Below are 14,249 nucleotides of genomic sequence, written 5' to 3' on the forward strand. Positions count from 1 at the left end.
CGCGCATCAGATTGTATCCCATGTACAAACAACAACATAGGTTGTTTTGTTGTATTATGGGCACCAGTGGTGGGGGCATATGGCCCCAATATGGCAGAAATGTTCATAAGATGGATAGTGTGTTGGTTATTACTGGTCCTATGTGTACAGCCCAATCTACTTCTTGTCAAGCCAAACGATATGTAGCTGTAAGCATCCGCCATTCCCTCAACCATGTCCTTGGAATACACTCAAGGTGAAGGGATGAGTAATGCTCCAGACTCAGCCATTCTTCGCCATGATATTGCGCATGCCAGTCAAACTGTGCTGACCTTCCCAACCAGCCTCTGGCCACCAGATATATTGAATTCAAGGAGAAATATCTCGGAAGGGGTTATTATTTCTTGAAGCTTACTGCAATATTGGTTGGAGGGCAACTTTTGCCACACAAACCACAATATATTAGCTGCAAGGGAAAAATAGGAATTAAATCAATGGAGGTCACATACAGACAATATTGTAGCCTTAACAACATTGATTTTTTCCCCTCCCTTTGGTTGTATGTCAAAACTACACACACACAGACCAAGCTGGGAATTATCTGTTGCCCTAAGGAGGTCCGGCATAGCTTTGCGCTTTTATGAATCATGACCCTGAATATCATTACAGGCATTAATTTTGTTAATGAAACCATCTAATGCAGGCCAGCGTGTGCAGTCTTGTTGCCATTAGTAACACATCAATATTCTTGTAGGGCTTCATTTTCACCCCTGGGAGTTATTGGTAGGAGGTCCAAAGAAGAGGGGCTTTGCTGAAATAATGCTTACTTTAGTGTCAAGGGATCCCTGGCCGAGCGATGAGGCAGGAGTTTGTCAGCCCCTTGTCGTTTGGATTGATGTGGCCATTCTCATACAGTTACAGGGTATGTTACAAGTCACAGGGGGGAGGTGAGCCGTAGGAGCTGATTTGCTTCAGCAGTAGAGCTCCTCTGATTCCTTCCTAGCGCTGTAAAAAGGACGATCTTCAGCTGGGTCCTAAATATTTTATTGTACCCATAACGATGCAACACAAAATGTAAATCGTCGTTAAGTTTTAATTGGTCTGGTCCACCACACTCTTGTACTGGAGAAGTTTTACAGAGGGGTTTCATATTGACATACTCTAACAGGACAAATCGAAAATATTTATCCAGTATCCTTTTAATCAATGATATTAAGAATGTGATTAGATAATCAGCCTGCGTACATTGTCACATGGTTCAGCACTGGTGTTACTATCAATGGTGCAACTGATGCCGGGCCCCATCGCTATCAGGAGCCCATAAAGGAAGGGGATTCTTTATCGTAAAATTCTTTATTTCTGTATTGACTGTTTCACACAGTCTTCAAAGAAACCATTTAACTATATCATTAAAGTTACTTGAAATTGATGAGGCCATATTTACCACCTTCCCACACATACGTAACACATAAAATACATTTCTGATTCGAGAAGCTGTGAGTCATATTTAAGGAGTAGCATGGGAAATTAACAACTCAGTGGATTGGCTAACTATCAATAGAGAACAACAGAGCTGAGAATTTGGACTTGAGCAGTGTTGTTAATGATTTGGGTGAGTGTAAGCCCCGCTGGATGAACTTTTAATAGGTGAGTAGAGGGATCAGGGATTTAAAACTGAAGCAATGTAATTGTCACCTCTCATATGTTTAAAGTGTATACCTACTGTAATATGCGCCTGTGATAACAAATGGCCACTGGGCCATTGATGATGAAGGGTAAATTATAAATTAAATTAAATACATTCACATTGTGTAGGCCTATAATGAGTTGTTGTGTTGTTCTTGGTGGGTGTTTGTTCTACACTTATCGACATACTGTACAGCAATGATCTGCTTTGCAACTGTCTGGAGTAGTTGAGTGTGTGTGTGTGTGAGTGTGTGTGTGTGTGTGTGTGTGTGGGTGGGGGGGGGGGGGGGGGGGTGTATCCATATGTTTGTGTACGCACTAGGGACATAACAGTTTTTTACACTTTTTATAAGAATCTTCATAAAACAATATTCAAAGTATTTGCCTAGAATCTGTTACTTATAACATTGTATCAATAACAGCTTCTGGTTTTGTATATTGTTGCCTAGCAACATAGCCTCGAGAAATAACGTGGCGCAGACGAACTGCAACATTATTTCTTCATTTGTTGCTACAGTGATTTCCTTAATAACACTATAGCACAACTGTTGCATAAAAACAATGTCAAACCTATAGTTGTGGCAACTGCAATGGTCTACTCACTGAACATTTGCAGCATTGAACATGCAGGTAACATCACATCAGCTGTTCTAATAGCAAGGGTAACTACACAACCATAAGACGCCGTTACATCTAGACGGCTTTTTTCTGACAGCTGTTGTCTGTTCATCTTTTCTCGAAGCTGCATGGAGTCAGAGACCCTGATTCAGAGAGCTTTCTTTTGACACCTTTGCATTTTTTATTAAATTACTAGCTAGCTAGCTAGCTAGCTTGCCGTGTTCTGTCACTGACTGTCAATTGAATAGCACTTACTTTCATTTTCTTCAACAACATCCATTATAAGTGACAGGAAGTCTCTCCGTCCATTCACCTATTTTTTCCTGTTTTGATAGTGTAAGAAATAATAGAACAAAGCAATAAAGGTTTATTTTATTGTATTTTCTTGTGCAGCCAATATATATTTTGTATCTATGCTAGGTGAAGGAAGTGGACCTTGAGGTTAGTACTCGAAAATCTTTCTTCTGAGCATGGACCCCCTGACCCTATCTCTCCGACATGACCACCGCTGTCTACACATCAAGCAAACCTTTTAAGTGCAGAATAAATACGAAAATATATAAACATAGCGAAAAAAGTTAGGAAATGTGTGTTTGGTAGATTATGTCTCTGTTGTAACAATGCTTCTTGGCAATACATATACCGTTGGAGAGCCTGTTTATTTACCTTTTAAATGGTGCCACGTGTGTAAGGAACATGCATTTGTGGGATGAGCAGCACAGTTGAGTATGTGGTATGACAGCTGGTTGGGTTTCACGGTGTTGCCTATTGCCTTATGTTAGGCTAATGTTGTGGGTACCCCAAAGGACAAGTCATTTAAGTCTCCTGCACGAAATCAGAGATTCCAAGGGGGTTCTCACGGAGTTGCCGTTGCTGTGGACCATCGTATTCAGCCGTCTTCTGGCCAATTTCCAGCTCGGGCCTGTCACAACGCTACTGGCTGGGTGGGCCAGTTTTAGATTTAGGTGGCACAGACACCCGGGCACATCCGTGGATGCGCTAGTGGTGATTTGGGACAGGGTGCATGAAAAAATATTTGCAACGGAACCAATCACTATTTTATTATGCTACTGGGGTTAAGGCTTTGCACCCTTAGCAATGCACCCCATGCTCGTCCTTCACTAAGAGGTCGTGCATTTGACAGTAAGCATAATTTAAATTAACAGTTCATTATACCGGATCTAATTACTCTGTAATGAATTGCATTCATTCCATACATGAGCACTTGCATGATTGAAACCAAACCCTTTCTCTCTTTCAGTGACCGAAACACATTTGGCCCGTTTTAAGTATCCTTTCTCCAAAGACAGCTCTGGTTGATATATGCCCATTTGCGCGAGGTTTGGAGATGCGAGTAGGGTGTTGTGCATGCGCTCGGCTGAATGACGGAGCTATCACCGGGAGTGAGTACGGGCGGGGGGGTTGGGTGAGGGACAAAAATTAGAGTAGTGTATCAGTGGAGGCAGGAAAGGAACACATCTCCGCGCTGAGCGTGAAAACCAAGACGCACCGTTACAAAAACACAGAGGATTTTAATGGCGCTGGATGATGTGGATTTGAAACGAGGTTTGACAGCACCACATTTTGGAATCTGAAATTGTGTTTGTGTTTGGTTCAGTAATATGGGGATGGACAGACGGAGGCGAGCTTCTCTTGCACTCACTTTGAACTTCATTGCGCTTCTGTTCGCCGTGTCCGCACTCACTTCCAGTTACTGGTGCGAAGGAACCCGGAAAGTTGTGAAGCCGTTTTGCACTGGGCCAGTAACTGCGAAACAGACCTACTGCATCAGGTTTAACAGCTCGAACCTAAATGACACCCGTCTGGTCCAGTATATCTGGGAAACTGGAGAGGATAAGTTTGTCATGAGGAAATTTCATTCTGGAATCTGGTTCTCCTGCGAGCAAAATGTCAACATGATCGGTGAGAACTTAATTAACCTTGTGTTGTTGACAACCCACCTCCGTCAATACTTGCGGACACAAAGAATATTAGACGATTAACATTGCACCAACCTATTGTAATTATCCACCTTACTTTTTCTTTACGCCTTAACTTGTCTTATTTGGTAGCTGGGTGAACTATAACTTGACATATAACAATAATACACGTAGTGTTATATTGTTTTATAGTTTTACATTAATATTTACTTGCTTAAAGCAGAAGACTATTGTGTTTTCTTGCTTTAGATAAACATTAATTGACACATTTGTGGGGAGGTCGTCTCCCTGTGCACAGTATCAACACATGCATCCAAGCTTATTGCAAAAAAAAAATCCTGATAGGAATCATTTTTCATTCACAAGCAATTATGTAATGCAACATTCCACCAGGCATTTATGATTAGGTCTTTTCAATTATAATTTCATTGGAACAGCAAAGTTAACACATTTTAACCATATAAGTTATCTACATTGAACTGAAGCTATAATCAAGGAGATACTCATACACTGTATATGTGTTGGCTTGAAATTAATTAGTGACTGATTGGCTTGTTGACAGTGAGTTTTTATGATATTTCCAGGTGAAAAATGCAGAGTTTTTCTCAACATTGCACCACCTCATGAAAGAGGTAAGTTTTAATTATGTTATTAAAAGGTCTGGTTATATTGATGCAGTAAATATTTCCCTCTGGTACTCACATAGGTATTCATCACCTCATAAAAATGTTACTGTAGGTTATATTCCATAGGATACCAACAAACCCAGGGACATTACAGGCTCAAGCAGTGAATGCACAGTGGATTAAATATGGGTCATGCGGTCACATATCAGACAGCCAAGGATGATGATATGTCAGCCCAAAGGGATTTGCAGATGAACATAGCAACACCAGCAAAAGACGTTAATATGTACCGTCCTGAGAATGAACTTATAGCATAGCATCAGAAATCGCTGTTGGTGTGTCATTTTGTTAAATATTTAGCAATAGCGTGTCCTCAGGGTGAATGTAATTTTGAGGCAAAACTGCCCAATCTGCCTTTGTTAGAATTTTCTGTATTGCTTTGCAATGCTGGAAAATGCATGTTAGCAGTCTTTTTCTCACAATCTGCTCTCAATATACTTAGTGGTCACTGAATGGAAACTCATTGTCTATTCAGAGAACCAGAGATGACTGGGAGACAGTTTTTAAACATGACACAGCTGCATTCGGCAGAAATGCCATTACACTTTCAGGCGAACCTCATTGACCCTCTAGTGTGGTAAAATGGCCTTGTGAAGTCTGGCTTTAAGACGAGCTACATTCTTCTACTGGGCCCCTGCACTGGGTTAATTAGAACTCACTTGCAGTGAACAGAAATATGCTCTCGTACAGCTCTGAGCATAACACCTGTACAAATGGGCTTTGCCTCTGACTGTCAATGTTACTATAATGGCCTTGTCGTTTTGAACCCCCCTTTTTAATCCGATTTAAATCCACTCAGAGTTCTTGCTATCTCTGGTCTCTCCTGTTGTAGCTACTCACTCATCCGTCCCTGTTATACTCTGTACCATACTCTCTCTCAGTCACCCAGGACGACAGCAAAAAACCTGCCTGAATTACATTGAAAAACTGTTTGGTCATTAAATGTTCTACCTGAGTGCATTCTGTGCTGCCTTCTATTTTAGGCCTACCTGTAATGTTTACCTGTAATTGCCAAATGCATTACTGGTGTTGTGAATTGACTCGATGGGGCACTACAGGTGATTGATCTACCCTGAGGACCCAAAGCATAACACTGAGAGTGCCATTGTACATTATATCATATATTAGATGGAGTGAAGGAGTGTGTGGTTGGGAGAGGATCTGGAAAGAATCTCCAAGTGAGGCTCCATCTTTGTAAAATCACCAACCTGAGATGCATTTGAACTGGATGGACAGCGGCTTCTGTTTGTACTTGTCCATATCTTATATATAGCAGTTTGTTTTTCATCCGTCACACTCATCACTCCTAGGAGAGCATTAAGCAGCCAGAGGACCGGCCAGTGTCCTAATGGGCCCCGGATAAGGTTATCAGACCCTTGATCGGAACGTCTATAACTTTTGAGCATCTCTTGATAAAGCACACAGACTTCTTAAAAAAAAACATGACAGATCGATACCCATTTTCCCACCCCTTTATCTCTCCATCTCCGCCTCTCCGTAGGTGTCCTGTGGTTGTGTATCGTGGCCGAGTGCCTTTACATTATTCTGCTGGCCACGGGGGGCATTCTCATGTCTATGGAGGTGTGTCATTTTGGCAACGTCATCGATGGCCTCAAGCTGAACGCCTTTGCCGCCATATTCACCGTCCTATCAGGTAACATCATCGTTCTCCTGCTTGCTTTATGTTTGGTGCCCTTGGTGAAGTAGAATTAAAAGTTAACATACTTTGACACAGCAGCAGGTGAGTTCACCTCATAATGAGAACTAGAGCATATTTATGGGTCATGTGTTTGTGCGTCTGCGCTCCTGAACATTTAAGTCTGCCACAGAAATGTGTTTTTCACCAGCAACAACCTCTGTTGACTTCTCTGTTCTCGCAAATATATATTCCATTGTGTTGAACGAGAACAGAGGCTCAGACTCCGACACAGACACACAAGTAGATCAGGTTCTCTTTGTAGGGATAGTGGTGTTTGGGCTGTCAAGGGGAAAGCATGAAGCAGCTATCTACGTAGCTGCAGGCTTGACTTTGGCATTCCATAGTTTTTTCTCCTTGAGCCACGGTGGCATCAATATTACATCACACGCTTTGAGACTCTGAGGATGATATCCCTGAAACAAAAGGCAATGATCTCGGTGCCTTAAACATATAGGTCATCCTCATAAGTGTCTGCCTGCAGGTCAAGCAAGCCAGGCAGGAGAGGCAACAACACAGAGGTCTGGTTGGAACAAACACCAAAGCTCTCACACATAGCCTTTGCTCTGTTATTAAAGTATGCGGTATGTTTGAATTTGCATGGTACAGAAATAATTTAAATATATTATAGCCAGTATTGCTGATACCATGGGATGTTAAGACAGCTAACAGTACAACCTCATAACCAGTACAAACAGACCATTAATACTGACTCCAAAAGGTCCTCATGCTTAATAATGAAGAGAGACCTGTGAGTGCACTTAAAGCAACTAAGCATTGTTTTGTATGGAGTACAGTATGCTACTAGATGTATAGATATATAGTTGGACAACTTTCATTTTAAAACCATAGTTGATGTCATACGACAACCAGTACATTGCTGTGATTGGAATAAATACTGCATTTTTCATACCGTATTACTAATTCTCTAGTACCATATTATGACGGCTTAGAAAAGCCAACCAATACATCTCCTTTCAACTCTCCAGCCACTGGGTATAATGGACCAGTAGCCTGTCAGCTTTATTCGACTAATGTTTCTGCAGCCTGAGCATGGCTGCCATCAGTTCCCGTCTCTACATATCGAGTGGAATTAAATTTGGGTTTCTTGCATGGAGTCAGCCATAGCAGGTGGATTAGGCTGTTTTGAGGAGGTTTAATATGGGTTTAGCTAAATGTAGTTGACTATGTCACATAGGAATATATTTAGAAAACAACTGGTTGTTGTACATTTTCAACAAGAGAGTGACACTGAATCCAGTCTAGTTGCTCTTGTCTGGACAGTGCCTGTGCAATCCAGGGATTTCGACGGTTTATGAAGTAATTGGATTGTCATGGAGATTTGTCTCAATCTCTCTCTCTTTTTCTCCCCCCTCCCCCTTCTCCCTCCCCCTATTTATCTATCTCCCTCTCTCACACTCTGTGACTCATTTTCACTCTCATTCAAGATTTATTTTGTGATGAATTCTGCTAAAATGAGATCCCCCCTCAGCCTAGATGCAGATAGCTCTCAGCAGTATGTACTACAAAGAAAAGTGAAGGTAACTCTTGTTTTTTACCAGTCCACAGCACAGTCTCTGCTGCAGATGTTCTCCCCTCAAGGCTCCTTCTTACCCTGAAGCATTTGATGGCCCCCATTTTACAAAATATGGGTCATATTTTTCAGCCCTGCTAATATTCCTCAGCAGATCAATCTGAGTGTTTACTGAAGTGACTCATCAGGCCCAGTGACTCAGACACTGAGGGGAGAGTTTGACACATTGAATGGGACGGGCTGTAAATACCGGATCTTTAATCTGTCCAGAATTTCCTCTTCAACTTTTTTTCTTCTTCGCTTTTTTTCCCCGATCCACTGTGGTGTGACATTGGCTCTCTTCCCCTCAAGGTCTGGCTGGTTGATGTTGTGTGATGAGAATAAGTTTGCCATCTGGATGAAGGCAAAGGCACTCACTCATTCTCTCTCTATCTGTCTCTCCCTCTCTCTCTGTCTCTCTCTCTCTGTCTCTCTCTCTCTCTCTTTCTCTCTCTCTCTCTCTCACACACATTCAAACACACACCCACTCTCATACACACACACAATCACACTGACACAGCACAGTGACCCTGACACATATACTCCCTCAGTGTGTTTATGCCCTGCGGTTCTGACTGATATTAATTACTTCCACTCCTGGGACCTTTAGTAGCATGGGTTAATGTAGTTCACCTTGGCAGTGTAACCCTGTTCTTCCACTGTGAATAGTCAGTGAAGTATTACATATTGTACACTAAAATCTAGATAAGTTGAGTTGTGAAAACATGGGTGTGTTATTATCTGCTTGGTTTAAAAACATGACAATCTCTTGTCTGGATTTATTGGCCGTGTCACTCTCTGCCTCGTTTGCTGGTGCAGGTCTCCCCCTTGTGGTGATAACTGGGAAAACACAGATTTCACATGCTGTTACATTCCTGATATGTCTTAAAGGCACCCAGTGCAACTTTATATAAACATTCAAGGAAAAATAAACATTCAATTTCTAGTCTTTTTTACACGTAGTAAGTTTCAATAACTCCATACTATTACATATCGACATTCAAGGAGCAAAGATGAGACGTCGTTGTGTGGTGAGAACTTATAGAAAATCTTAAACAACAACAATCGCCGGTGGGGAGAGGCCATTTTTCCATTGACTGGAATCCTGCTTTATTTATTGGTGGCACCAATAAATAAAGAAAATGGCGGCGATTGTTGTTGTTATCGATTTTCTATCAGTTCTCACCACACAACGACGTCTCATCTTTGCTCCGTGAATGTAGATATGTAATGGTATGGAGTTATTGAAACTTTCTACGTGTAAAAAAGACTAGAAATTGAATGTTTATTTTTAAGCCTCGAAAGTTGCACTGGGTGCCTTTAAAAACACTCCAAATCGAACTCATCCTTATTTAATCTCCTTTATGAACATCTTATGAATCTGTTCACCAATCTATTGTTTAAAGAGTATTTTATATGTATTTCCTCTCAATATGTTTGTCTCTGGGATGACTGTGCTTGTAGGCCTCCTTGGGATGGTAGCCCATATGATGTATACCACAGCATTCCAGTTAACAGTGAGTTTGGGTCCAGAAGACTGGAAACCACAGACCTGGGACTACAGCTGGTCATACATGTAAGATTACCATCAGTTTCTCAATGTCTGATTAGTATGTAAAAGAGTGATCTAAAACCCTCTCACTTTAAAATAATAAATTGTGTTTTCTGTGAGTTTATCTTCATGTTATTACATTATTGAATATCCATTATGGATACATTTAACAGTCCAGTATTTATATCTGTTGAGGTTTTACCAGTAGTCTTTAGGCAGACATACGGAAGCCTTTCATCAATATGTAAAATCCCTTAATCCCACTCTTTGTTTTGGAGTACAGATTAGCCTGGAGCTCTTTCACTGCCTGTATGGCCTCATCAGTGACCACCATCAACCGCTACACAAAGACTATCCTGGAATTCAAGCACAAGCGCAAGAACATCGAGAAGAACCTGAAGATCAAGCAGAAGCTGCTGGACCTGGAGTCCCCAGACCAGGTGTGGGACATGTACATCAGCTCTGTCCCCAGCACCACGGCCGAGGAGCTCATGGACCTGTCCAGCTCTGGCCGCAAGCTCTCCCACAACTCCGTCTTCTTGGACCTCAATGACCTGCCGGACCACCGCCAGGTGGAGGAGTACTGCTGAGGTTTCACCCCCTATGAGCAGGAGAGAGAGGCGTGAGCTGGCCGTCCAGGGCTGCTGTTTCCCCCCGACCACCTGATTTTATTACTGCTGCCTGCTAGCAGTGCCCTGCTCTCTCACAGTAAACAAATGTGGTCTCTTTCTCTCTCTTTCTCTCTCTCTCTGTCTCTCTCTCTCTCTCTCTCTCTCTCTCTCTCGCTCTTTCTCTCTCTCTTTCTCTCTCAACACTGGGCTATGTTGTGACCAAAAAGACTAACTGTCTTGTTAGTGAGTTTCTATCATCTCTGTCTATTTGTTATTGTTTTTCAGCATGTGCACACATGCAGGGGTGCACAGCTGGGAATTAGAATATTTGATCTGGGTGAACATTAATGTATTTGTTTGTTTTCCATATAACAGATCAAAGAATACAACATAGGGATGGTTTCAAGAATATCTTGAGAATTGACTGCCTATATCCATTAAAGAACACATTTCACATGCAGATAGATATGCTCCCTTATTAAGTGTAAAAGGATGACTGGCTGCTCAGTCATTTGCAAACTGCTTATTGGGACTAAACCAGACATTCCGACATGGATGCCATTGTGTGTCCTGTTCAAAAGACATGGATTCCCATTGAAGTAATCTTACAGCGTCCTCAGCTTCTGTCTGCAAGTGTCCTGCTGTGTGTACAATGTATTTAGTTACAGACCACATGCTGAGTGCCTTTGCGTGATGTATCAATTTACTTTTCACAGTCGTTTTAAACTGCATGATGAATCTTACCAATAGCTTTAGTTTGAGCATGTTTTGTAATATGTAAATGTAACAGTCATTCTAATTCCTCTTTTGGATTTTGTCTTATTTGAATTTAGAGAACATTTCTATCTCGGGTATAACTGACAAAATTCATTCTAATCGGTTCTTGATAATCGTTTATTCATACTGCGCGGTTTTGTTTCTCTTGTGTTATCTAATTGTGTAATTCACAAGGTGTATGACTTGACAGCTTTAGGTCAGTATGAATATTTTTGTCTAATGCTTTTAGACTTAAAACACAAATATGTAACCTAAGAGGGTATATTAAAGTGTATATTGAAATATGTATTAATAAGGTCTAATGGTAAGCCCTCACTTTTCATGATTAGCCTTCAAGGTATCATGCAATTTGAAATAATTTGCAAACTCAAACTCGTTTGCCCCTTGTGACTTTAATGTTTGGTCACGTATTTGGATAAAAATAGGTCCACAATAGTAAAACATTGTTTTTGCTCACATGCTGTTTATTGTACCTCTACTTTAATTTCAGTGGTAGATGTTATGAAGCAATAGATGTTGCTATGGAAGCCAGACTTGCATGGACAGTAAAGTATTTTGAGCATGTTGATTTGACATATTGGGGGACCATTTTTTGACAAGAATTAAACTTGACCTTTATTATAAGCTATGTAGCCATTCAATGCAACACATCATTTGTTCACAAATACATGTTATGTTAACCATTAGAAATAATGTGTGGCCGACCGAGAATGGATCCTGCTCGTTCATCAAAGTGTGCACACACAATATGCTCGCTTATGTGTCTGTAATTCAGTATCTCTGTTTTTTTATTGATTTTGGGTCTCATTTTCTGGGTTGCTTGTAATGAGTTGTACTGTGCACTAGTGCCCCCTAGTGCGTACTATTGAAAATGACATCATATGAAATGATGTTTAAATGCTTAACTGAGGATAACCTAGACATACTTTCAAAAGGGATTCTTTATTCCATTTTCTTCGGTCAAACCGGTATGACTAATTTAGTTTGTTTTAGTGGTTAATGCTTATATTTTATCTGTGTTATTTTTTTCTTCATAGGCCTACTGATTGCATATCAAAAGCTGGACTTTGACTTAGAAGAGTTTTGGAGCTGAAAACCAATTGTAAACCTGCTGGCCTAAATGTTACAATTATGTATTTGGTTTCAGGTGATATCATGTGACATGATCTGTATCTGTAACCTAATTTGAACACGTGTGCAGTTGCACGCGTTTAGCTTTGATCGCTCAGACTAATATGATGTTTGTTTTTACCCTACGTAATTGAGCTCAACTTATCTACATGGGTAATACTTTGAGATATGGACCCCATGTGTTGGGTGGAGATGAAAAATATTGTTTTTTGTATCGACTGTATGATTCTGTTAGAGAATCGGATCCCTTTCTTGTAGCTGACATGAGAACACATTCGCACCGCCATACCGCTGAATCATGGGGCTGAGTACAGTTTTTAACGTTTTGTGTAGCCTACCAGAATATTTTCATTATTCATTTTATGGAAACTGGATTAATGAGGATTTACACCGTTTTGCCAAATGACTTGTTTACAGGGAGTTGTCCTGCTATGGCAGGTGAGGTGATACAATTTAAGATGTAGTAAATGTATAATTGTTAAAACTATGATAATATATAGTGCTAATTTATTTGTAAACACTGTTCTGTAAAGCAGATAATAAACCTGCCGTTGCTTCAACTGTGTTTGCGTCTTTATCATTGTGGGACAGCAAATCCTTTATTCAAAGGAGTTCTAGAGAAATGGTATGGGAACATGAACAGTCTATCTTGTTTTGCCGTGTTTTTTTTTTTTTTGTCTTATTCTAAACTGCTGCCAAATTATGGCTAAATTGGCATTCCTATTTCCTGCATCAAACTAAGTGATTCATCAAATGAAATGGTGTAATTATGACAACAGTTGTAGTTTATGGTTTGCTCACTGCCTCCCCCGTTCTAACGATGGCTTAACAGTCCTGAACGTCAAACGGTCTTGTATGTCAATCTGTTAGACTTTTCAATGATTTATTCATTTACAAACGGCATACACTTCCTATTGCCAATCCACTCCAACTGTTAACATTGTGATTACAGGGTAATTCCACAGGGTGGCGCACTTATACAAACTCCACATCATCAAGACCAAGCAGGCATATAGACTCTCATTCACACAGACAACGCACACCAGCATCTAAAACACAACTGATTGTTTCAAAATAATTTAATTGCTTCCTTGGAGGTTACATTTCAAAGCTAGTGCAAATATCATGCAGGCAAATGGCTCTAGAGCTTGTCAGGTTCATTTGTAGATCTATAGAAGTTTGTGAAGAAACATTATACTGGACAGTAATTACACCATCCAAAGAGATTTAAGTTTCCACCCTCTTAGCTTCGAAGTATATGTAGGCCCTTCTGTCTTCCATTGTCATTTTTTGATTGATTTACTTCCATTGGTTAATTGTTTTCTTTCCAAACAATAAACAGGCAAAAAATAATTATATGAACAGGACTTAAACAAAATGTTGAACTGTGGGTGCTGGGTGTATTTGGTGTGGTGCTTCCAGGAATTGGCTGATGACGATGAAGTCTTGGCTGGATGATTTTAGGACCAACGTATGACTTAAACATGAACTGATGATGTCATTGTACACTACTGTAGCATAGTCATAGCATGTGTGCATCTGGTTCCACTTTAATGTGTATGCAGCTGTACATAGGGAACCTAAAAAAATACATCTGAATCTGAACCTACTACGACAGAATGAAATGCTAAAGTCAGAGTTTGGAGGGGGAAACAATGCTCTAAACTGTTAAGGTATGTTAAATGCAAACGTTTCACTCCCATTGCAGAACACTAGGCTACTGGCACATCTTCTCAGTGGTCCGGAACACCACAACAAATTATGACCTAGCTTAGTAGATCCTGGTCATTGTCTTCTTTTTGTGTTATCTTTTTTGCAGTCGTTTAGCTAGTGCCAAACAACAGGAAGTGGAGTGAGAACGCCATCCATCAGCGAACGAAAGTACCACCGCTGATGAGTTTCTGTTAGTGACAGCTTTGGTGCCAGCACCGGTCTCTGGTGAAAAATAAAATGATAATCTTTCAGCCAACCGCTATTTGTCACCGCTCGGAAACAATGTG

General features: G+C 40.7%; 1 protein-coding gene across 1 annotated transcript; it reads left to right on the forward strand.

Annotated features, from left to right (window-relative positions):
- Window positions 1–3,905: 3,905 nt before the first annotated feature.
- gsg1l2b (gsg1-like 2b) lies at window positions 3,906–10,320 on the forward strand (the record flags this gene model as incomplete). The annotated part of the gene is made up of 5 exons (XM_080834481.1): window positions 3,906–4,206; window positions 4,808–4,855; window positions 6,411–6,563; window positions 9,643–9,754; window positions 10,014–10,320. The coding sequence occupies 5 exons, from the start codon at window positions 3,906–3,908 to the stop codon at window positions 10,318–10,320; spliced, it is 921 nt and encodes a 306-aa protein (XP_080690607.1).
- Between the last annotated feature and the right edge of the window lie 3,929 nt (window positions 10,321–14,249).

Source organism: Sprattus sprattus, assembly GCF_963457725.1.
Source record: "Sprattus sprattus genome assembly, chromosome: 3".
NCBI classification, from domain to species: domain Eukaryota; kingdom Metazoa; phylum Chordata; class Actinopteri; order Clupeiformes; family Clupeidae; genus Sprattus; species Sprattus sprattus.